Raw genomic sequence first — 9555 nt, 5'->3', positions numbered from 1 at the left:
AGTCAAGTGGCCAAAACGGTTCTCTGCAAATGGATGACAAGGGCCTAAAAGCTTTGACTTCCTTTAGTATCTCTGCATCGAAATCTGGTTCTTCACTGGAAAGAAAAACACTGTTTAACGATCTTGACAAGGTTGATAAGTTGCATGGCGGGGAGTCCCCTTCGGTGGTGCCTCAGGCGCAATTTACAGATGGATCTGTCAGTAGCAATGATTCACAGAAGGTACACCACAACAGCGAGGCAAGCATTCCACCACCGACTAGTTTGTTATTGCAGGAATTAAGACCAAGTTCGCCTGACGAAAACAACCTTAGGCCTGTGACTAGCATTAATGATCCAGCTGAAAGTGGGGAATTTGGCCATAAGTCACCCGACACTAAACTGTTGAGCTCAAATGTGGTACACATGGTAGATGCTCTTTCAACTGCGGAGAATATCATTTCAAACTGTGCACGGGATGAAATACAGGAGAGATCATTGACTGAGCCAATGGTGGGAAATGTCTTATTTCATGAACCAATATCAGGCTCGCCTAAGCAAAACCTTAGGGTTGTGCCAAACCTCAGTGACCACGCTGGAGGCAGGGAAGCTGCAGATAAGTTGGATCTGAGTGATTCAGCAGCTAGGTTGTTCAATTCAGGTGTTGTTCCCATGGAAGCTGATATTTTGATTCCAGAAAATTCTACTATGAAGGGTGCATTGGATGAAGTACCTGAAAGATCTGTAACTGAGCCTCTGATGAAGACCTCTCCTGGGTCGGGTTTAATTGGATTGAAAGACAAGCAAGAAACAGAGCTGCCCAAAAAGAAAACAGCTCCAAAAAAGAGCCTAGGCATCAGAGGCAGGAAAAAGAACTCCATTAACCAAAAGGGATCAATATACTTGAGCGAACCTACCCCAAAGGATGAGCCCGATGATTGTCTAAACAAAGGAAAAGTTTCAGCGCCAGTAACGGCTAATAGCATTCAGAAGGAGTTATCAAGCCCTGGCCTAAATACTGAGGTTGTACCAGAAATGGCAAAACATATTGTCTCAGAGACTGAAGCCTTCCAGGGAATTGACTCTCTAGATAATAGATCTTTAGTCCCAGAAGAGAAAGACCATCTTGGGTTGGATCTGATGGTGAACCAAGGTAAGCTGCAGGCTAAGACCCCAGAGGAAGTTGATGTAGATGTGGAAACTAAGGTGCTAACACCCGAGCTTACTGATGTTCCAGTTGAAGATCCAAGTGATTCGTTACAATTAGAGGTTGGTAAGATTAAAAGTAAACGCATAAGGGAGGCTACTGTATGCAAAAATAGCCTTCAAAGTGGGAAGAAAGAAAGCTCTTCTACAGTCGAAGTAGGAAAATCCAGTGTCAAGAAGACCAAAAAATCTAAAAAAGAACATGATACAGAAGCAATCGGTACTCTGATGAAAGATATAGGGGATAACTCTGCGGATGACAAGGATAACTTAGCATTGGAACGTAAATCTGCCAAGGTCAGTTCTGGTGGAGACCAAGGCCCAGTTGAGGGAGAAACATTAGGAAGAAAGGAAGGTGCAACTAAAGATCCAAGCGATGCTGAAGTGAGATCTGAGGTTGATACGAATAAAGGTAAACGCAGAAAAGAGGCCATTGCAGAAGAAAATAGGCTTCAAAAACCTAGTGTCAAAAAGGCGAAAAATTCTAGAAAAGAAGATGGCGCCAAAGCAAACAATACTGTTATGAATGATACATGGAATAGCTCTGCCGAAGTGCAGGAGAATGTAGCAGTAGATAATAAATCTGGAGATGTCAGTTCTGATGGAGCTCAAAGCCTGGTTGCGGGGAAACTACTAGCTAGAAAGGAGTCTGCAGCTAAGGACTCAAGTAATGCTGCAATGCAGTTAGAGGTCGATAAGAATAAAGCCATTGTAGAAAGAAGTAGCCTTCAAAGTGGAAAGATAGGAAGTTCTGCTACAGTTGAAGTAGGAAAATCCAGCGTTAAGAAGACTAAAAAATCGAAAAAAGGAAGTGGCGCTAAAACAACCGACACAGTGATGAACGATATAGGGGATGACTCTGCAAAAGAGAAGGAGAACATTGCAGCGGATAATAAATCTGGGAAGGTCGGTTCTGGTGGAGAGCAAAGCCCGGTTTCAGGAAAAGCATTAGCAAGAAAGAAAGTTGCAAAGTCAGCTACAACAGGTACAAAGGTGGATAAAGAGTCTAAGCAGCTGAGGGTTAAGCCCTTGGCTAGTAGAAATGTCTTGCAGGACCAAGAACATGAGCCGAAGTTTTTTATTGTCAGTGGTCCTAGGTCCCAGAGAAACCAATATCAGCAGATCATTAGGCGTTTAAAAGGAAAATGTTGCCGAGATTCTCATCAGTGGTCTTATCAAGCAACACATTTCATTGCTCCTGAAATCCGTAGGACTGAAAAGTTTTTTGCTGCTGCTGCATCTGGAAGGTACATGAACTTATATTTCAGCCAACTCTTTAGAATCATACATCCTATGTATTGTGTAGAACACCAAACGAAGCCCTGATTTTCAACCAATATCCTAGTTTTTTGAGCTTCTGCGTTGATGAAAAGTGTATCTTTCATCTTTTACTCATCAGTTTCCGTAATGCAGTTGGATTCTGAAGACTGACTATGTGGCTGATTCAAAGGAAGCTGGGAAACTATTACCAGAGGAGCCTTATGAATGGCACAGCACTGGTCTTAGTGCTGATGGTGCGATAAACCTCGAGTCCCCAAGGAAATGGCGGCTCGTCAGGGAGCAAACAGGACATGGTGCTTTATATGGAGTGCGCATTGTTGTATACGGTGACTGCACCATCCCTTCTCTGGTAAGTAATATCTTTCTCACTTGTCTGCCAAGCTTATTTGTTCTTGATTTCTTTGGCAGAGTGAATTTGTCACTTAATACAAGAAACCTGATGGGATTTAGCTATAAAAGAGCTGATACAGTTGAAACACTAGAATGATTCTTGTAGATAAAACATGTCACACATCCTTGTCATTTTCTTTTTGGTTCTTGATGTCTTTTTATATATATATTTTATTCTCCGTAATCAGGATACATTAAAGCGAGCTGTGAAAGCTGGGGATGGTATGATCCTAGCAACCGCACCTCCTTACACGCGTTTCTTGAATCAAAACACCGATTTTGCGTTGATAAGCCCCGGGATACCGCGGGATGACGTCTGGATCCAAGAGTTTATACGCCATGAAATCCCTTGCGTCCTCTCCGATTACCTGGTGGAGTACGTTTGTAAACCTGGATACGCACTTGACAAGCACGTGCTCTACAACACGAACTCATGGGCAGAAAGGTCGTTTAATAAGATGCAGCTTAGTGCAGATGTGTGTACCATTTAACTTAAAAAGGTAGATGAATGGATTTTTTTTAATGCAAATGTGGCAAAAATAAAAGAAAATAAGTGCTTTTTATTAATCGTAAAAGAATAAGTGAGCCGCGTGTATATCTAGAGAGCAACAAACTGTGACGATCATATAAACTTGGAAGTAATGGAAGCAGATAAACTTGGAAGGGGTTTTTAAGAGATATCACAAAAGCTTATGGCGCAACTCTACAAAAGATCGTTTTTGGCTATTGGGAGATAATTTATCCAACCAAGAGTAAATATATTAATTATGTCATTATTAAGTTGATTCCGCAACAAGAAAAAAAAAAACAATTGGTCCAATAATATTACAAGTCACAGTCGGATTTAAACGCAGACAAACAAGCATATATCACATAGTCGATCCTAAGAAAAAGCAAACCATAATAAAGAAGACGCTATAAGATGATTACACATCATCGCGCACTCATCCGTGACATAGTGGCATAGTTCACGCTGGATTGTCCGACTAAAGAAGATGACGGGGCCTCACCGCGGAGGATCCTACCATAGAAGTAGTCGGGAACTTTTGGTTTGGGGATTTCGGTTTGTGGGCTTTGGAGCATCAATACGACGGACTTTGTGCTCGGTCTGTCGTCTACAAGTGGTTGAACACACAGGAGACCAACCTGTATCGATCTCAGAACCTCTTCTTCCACTAGGGATGAATCCAGGTAATTATAGTCCACGAGACCAAGAGAGTTCCCTTCGTTCCAATATCTCCATGCCTGTTACAAATTTTTTTAAAGCATTTTATCATAGGTTTGTAACTCGTTTCTGAATATCATTAAATAAAAAAAAAAATATTAATGTTCGTTACCTTATCCATAAGACTGTCTCCCTTGTGGGTATTGCAATAATCCAGGTTTCTTTCCCCTGTTACAATCTCGAGTAAGGTGACCCCAACGCTGAAGATATCTGATTGTTCAGAGAAATTCATACGCAATGCATATTCTTCTGACATGTATCCCCTGTGTAAATAGGGAAACAAAATTACTTTAGTCTAGTTATTTTTCACAAGTTAAAAATACGATGTTCTTTTAGTTTGCTTACATACCGAGTTCCCACAACTTTTTCCGTTCGAGGTTTTTGATATGCTCAAATTTATCCTAGAGCTACTCTCTCAAATTAAAAGATCAATTGTAGTACTTAGAGATCGTATCCACAAGGACTCTAGATCACACAATAGATTTAATAATCTTTTAATTATGCTAAACATAAATATTAATTTAAATTGCAAGATTAAACAGAAAATAAAAGAGTTGTAAAATTCAGAAGGATTAAACGCTAGGTCTAGGGAAATTCTCAGGAAATCATGGTTAATCAAATTAATTAATTAAGCAAGCATGATTCAATAATTAAGCACCGTTCTTGAACTCTAAACACAGTTGCAAAATAAATCAGTTTTCACTGCAAATATTATCTAAGTTTTAAAACCCAAAAATCCAAATCTCTTTGCAAAATTCAAATTAAAAAACCAGCAATAAAATCAAGTTTAGATAAGTTCACAAAATCACTAATTCAAATCTCTTTGCAAAAAGTAATTTTGCTCGCCAAAGATTTTTGTCAGGAAAATCAATTATATTCTCATATCAATCAATAATCCTAAGATCTAAATCCAGATGACTAATCATAGATCTAGCATTAAGAACAACCTATGGTGAAGAACAAGAAAGATAATGAATCCAAACAATTAGTCAATCTAATAATCCATGAAATCCCTAATGAGAAACCCTAAACCTAACAAGCAGATCTACTCAGACATAATTGTAAGAACACAAATCATGAATAAAATAGATAGCATTAAGAGATTAAAAGAAGTAGAAAAGAAGTTCTGAATCTTCTCTGGAGGAGTCTTGATTCTTCTCTCCAAAAGCTCTCTAAAAATTTCTTAGGGTTTTGCTCTCAAAAGTTGCAGGAAAAATAAAGCTTAGGTCTAGACAATTACCATAAAAATCTTATTTATATTCCTAAAACACGAATGGGGACTAATGATGCAAATATGGAAACTTTGAGGCAGAATTGTAAATCTTCAAAACTTGTGAGAAAACTTCCGATTTGTCTGGTGGCTCTGCATCGATCGACACCATCACTTGCATCGGTCGATGCTTACTCTTGAACTTGTCTCCCAACTTCGCAGCTTCAGCCTCAATGCTTGATTAAGTTCCAAATCCTCCTATTTAGCTCCATTAAGCTCTCATTCATGCTAAGTCCTATAAAGACTCAAAAGACTCTAAAAATACCAAAAAGACTCTATAAATAATACTTATATTATGGCTAAAAACACCTAAAAACCATGATATATCAATTCTCTACCAAACCAAACCATTCCAAAATCTGAGATTTTTGGGATCATGTTTTGACCAAGTAAAATGTTACTTGTTTCAAATCGCGGTGTATTATTGGAGGGTTTGAGGGTTTGTGTAAGTGTGAAGATACAACAACCCCTCCGCAATACCCTTGATAATTTTATGTCTCTTATCCCAATTCAATAATTGGCTACGAGTTTCGTCTGTAACCAAAAAAAAATATATATTATTAGATGGAAATAATTTTATAAAGTTTATGTATATTATAGAAGAAGAAAAAAAAGAGGATAAATTAAATACTAACCGAAAATATAGTGATTTAAGCTTGCGTTTTCCAAATACTCATAGATCAAAATGATCTCTTCTCCTTCGCAGCAGCAACCTAACAACCGTACAAGGTTCAGGTGCAGGACATTTAAAATGGTTTCGATTTCATTCTTGAATTCTGTCATCCCTTGGGATGAGGTGTTCGCCAGTCGTTTTACGGCGACTTCACTACCATCGGGTAGTATTCCCTGCGATCACATATATTCATTGCAATTAAAACTTTAATTTTTCATAACATAGCTTAATTAATGCTTAAAGTAGCTATATATAACGATTAATATATATATATATATATATATATATATATATATATCATTACAGACCTTGTATACTGTACCGAAACCTCCTTGTCCGAGTTTGTTTCTATCAGAGAAACCATTGGTTGCTTCGGCAACAACTCAAAATTCAAGAAATTGGAATCTATCTACGGCCGGCCCGACTATTTCGGTCATGAGGATCTCTCTTTGGGTTGGTTCTGAAACATTAAAAATATAATTATGAAGAAACGACTAATAAAACAAAAAAACAAATTAGTTTTTGTTTTGTTTTTACCTTGTGTTCTTCTTCCTTTACGTTTTTCTTCCAATAACAGAAGCAGACGAAGCCTATAACAAGAAGTCCGATGATGATTGCTCCCACGATGAGTCCGATAACCCAAGGTTCCATGCCTTTGCTTTTTCCATCATTTTTTGGCTGATCCTCTACGTACACACCAAGAAGAAAGTGAAAACTAACTTTTGATATCATATTCTTAATCAGCTCATTAAGAGTGTTCGTTTGGTGTCTTAATTATTCTTTTAAGTGGGTTGATATGAGAGTTATATAATTTCTCCACATCTTCGAGTAATTCATTCTCTTTACTGGAGCTACCCAGCCCCAGCCTACCCTAATCATATATTTTTGATAACTATAGATTGATTTTTCTCATATATCATACCCTGATACCCACATCGATCTCTCTCATATGTATATATATATACTAACAAGGTTTTTGTGGCAAAACATTTTACTTTCTTTATTATAATTCATTATTACTCTCTCTACCTTAATAATAATATTACTTTCTCTATTATTGATTTTCTCTACCTTTTCTATATTCATTATTACTTTCTCTAATATAATTCATTATTATTCCAATCACAGTGCAACAACAAATCTGATGCTGCAATGGTACTGTGGCTGGTCTCAAGATAACGCCATGGAAATGTTTCAGGTATGGTTTTTTTTAACTGCTATACTTTAAAGTAAATTAGAACTCAGGCTAACGTAAAAAGTTTTTTTCGAATAAATTGAAAGCTAATGGTTTCGTTGAATCGGAAAAACAGACTGCGACTCGTCGTCTCTTATTGGCACCCAAACCCACTATGTGTTTTCTTTTTGTTATTTGGGCTGAATTTACTGAGCTTTATGGGCGGGCTTGTTTCTTTTAAATTTAAAGTTCATCAGGCCAGTCATCATCTTTATATATGTTGGTTGTTTTTTTACTATTTTCGTTTACGTGATAGGGGGGATTGGTTATTTATTTATTTTAATAAAAAAGATTGATTAACCTAACTAATTAACCAAAAAAATTAAGGTTAGACTAACCGTGATCATTAGCCGCCACTCTGACATATAGGTCTTGACCGCCGGAGGTGTAGTTTCGCATTTGGTAGAGCTCATCGTACCAATTCACACAAAGGCCCTCTCCTTTCCGGTTATCCACAAGCGCATAAGCGGTAGAGCCACAACGCACAAGGCATGACGCCATGCATTTCGCCAAATTCATACCCGAAGTAACATTATATTCATCCGATGTAATTTCCGGCAACTTCATATTTTTTAGCTTCACAAACGTATCCCCTCCACAGTGTAGAGCAGTCCTCCTCACACATTCATGAATCCACTTATTCTTATATTCCAACTTCAGAAAGAACCCTCTAATGCAGTTACACTGCGGCCGCGACGTGTCGTTGTTGGAACAGTAACTGTAAGACCCACATGGATTGTCGAAGTCTTTCCAATAGCAAGAGTCTTCCCCTGCGGACCACGACATTTTCCATTCCTTGGCTTCGGAATTCCATGAGTATAACTCATAAAGTACGCCCTGCCGTATTGTCAACCTCGAGTAGCTGCTGCTTTGGAGGGTCTTCATTACTAACCAACCTTCCTTTAGCTCGAACACTGGGGGCATGTCCCCAAATTGGTACCCGTTCCATGCATGATGCATCGAGTTCGTGCCCCTCAATAAAAATTGCAATTATGTTAGCTTCTTTCCGAATTTCAAAGGAAAATTCTGCGGGTGAGGGGTCTCCTGGACTAGACCAGGGATAGAGGATTTGTCGCGAATCATCTTCACTAGAAAGGGTCGGCATTTTGAGTTTCATCTCGGGTAGTAAAGTATCCGTTGGAGAATCGAAGCTCTGCCATAAGTAACCTTCCGGGTCGCTGGAGTCCTTCACCACGAAGTTGCCATTATCGAAAAGTTCAGCCACCATACTAGACCTCACACCTCCTCCGGTCAGATTGGTCTTCCATACAGGGATATTATCTTGTTCGAACAGGACGAGGTTGTTGCCGTAGAATTTGAGGGTTCCGACAGGTTTGGTGAGAGGTTTAACTCTGTTGGCTACCCATAAACTAGTTCTCTTTGGGTCTTCCTTGTACCATATCCCAAGATACCAACGAGAAATGGACTCATTGGGTTTGAAGAGACCTAACTCGAAGACATTTCCAGGAGACACAAGGGTTTGGTTGCTTGAGACTGTAAGACTTTCTGGAGAGTAAAATACTGACTTAGAAGAAGAGAGCTCATATAAGAAGCAGAGGAGGAAGAAGAATATGGAGGTGACACAAAGTGGAGCTCTCATCCTAACCCAAAATTGAGCGCTAAATGTTTTCTAGGAAAGACTTGTTTGATTAGATCGCCGAGAAAAAAAATTGGGACGATGGAAACAGAGAAAAACGAAGATGACTATCTGGTACAAACAAAAACAACGTTAGACACTTGTCTTAAAACACCATAAAGCAATAATAGTTCTAACAACTTTAAAAAGTCTCGTCCTCAACCAGATCTAGAGTATGGAGTAGAGTAAGAGTATGGAGCAAAATTGATGTTAAGCTGTTACCACCCAAAAGAGAAAAAATCTACTCATAACAAAGAGCCATTGAGAATTGAGACGACGAAATGTGATCTAGTGGTTGTGGAAATACAACTACCTAGTTAACATTGTTTGTTGTGATGCGATCCCCCCATTTAGGCCATCATTAACGGCAAAACACTCTCCCTATTCTAAGCCCAATTATATAATAAAAAAATGGAACAGTGGGCTTAGATCAAAAATATTGGTCTTGGTTCAGAACTGATCCACAACCCGTTCTAACATTCTCCCTCTCTTCTGACTGGTCGGAAAAAAAATGAGAAGGAAATATTTTCATTTCTCTCATTCCATCGAAATCGTGTCTAGGGTATGTTTTTCTTTCGAAAACGGTGACAGCTTCGTTCTCGCCATAGTCGCCGCCGAAGCTTTGTTTTCCGGCAATTGAAACACCAAAATCGAAAGGAGAG

General features: G+C 38.8%; 3 protein-coding genes across 3 annotated transcripts in view; 1 reads left to right on the top strand and 2 right to left on the bottom strand.

The window, feature by feature from the left end:
* The window catches only part of LOC104709809 (BRCT domain-containing protein At4g02110-like), a 5724-nt gene extending 2239 nt beyond the window's left edge, over positions 1-3485 (top strand). Inside the window, exons 7-9 of the mRNA XM_010426366.2 lie at positions 8-2431; positions 2598-2814; positions 3044-3485. Coding sequence (XP_010424668.1) covers positions 8-2431; positions 2598-2814; positions 3044-3346 — 2944 coding nt within the window. The 3' untranslated portion in view covers positions 3347-3485. The remainder of the gene's footprint in view (positions 1-7; positions 2432-2597; positions 2815-3043) is intronic.
* LOC104709808 (receptor-like serine/threonine-protein kinase SD1-8) lies at positions 5981-8043 on the bottom strand. The gene is made up of 3 exons (XM_010426365.1): positions 7596-8043; positions 6561-6709; positions 5981-6196 (listed from the first exon to the last, which is right to left on the bottom strand). Exons 1-3 carry the CDS (start codon positions 8041-8043, stop codon positions 5981-5983), a joined length of 813 nt encoding a protein of 270 aa, XP_010424667.1.
* LOC104709807 (receptor-like serine/threonine-protein kinase SD1-8) lies at positions 8081-8857 on the bottom strand. The gene has a single exon (XM_010426363.1). It carries the CDS (start codon positions 8855-8857, stop codon positions 8081-8083), a length of 777 nt encoding a protein of 258 aa, XP_010424665.1.

This window comes from Camelina sativa, chromosome 8 (assembly GCF_000633955.1).
Source record: "Camelina sativa cultivar DH55 chromosome 8, Cs, whole genome shotgun sequence".
NCBI classification, from domain to species: Eukaryota; Viridiplantae; Streptophyta; class Magnoliopsida; order Brassicales; family Brassicaceae; genus Camelina; species Camelina sativa.
Note: the sequence above shows the minus strand (reverse complement) of the source record. Positions and strands in the feature narration are given on the sequence as shown.

Bases quoted from the DNA above. Each gene is read 5' to 3' on its own strand.
- LOC104709808 (XM_010426365.1), bottom strand. From the start codon at position 8,043: ATGTCGTGGTCCGCAGGGGAAGACTCTTGCTATTGGAAAGACTTCGAC. The intron at 6,710-7,595 runs GTTAGTCTAACC...GTGTGTACGTAG, and splicing joins AGTGGCGGCTAATGATCACG to AGGATCAGCCAAAAAATGAT. The intron at 6,197-6,560 runs GTAAAAACAAAA...ATGTGATCGCAG, and splicing joins TAAAGGAAGAAGAACACAAG to GGAATACTACCCGATGGTAG.
- LOC104709807 (XM_010426363.1), bottom strand. From the start codon at position 8,857: ATGAGAGCTCCACTTTGTGTCACCTCCATATTCTTCTTCCTCCTCTGC.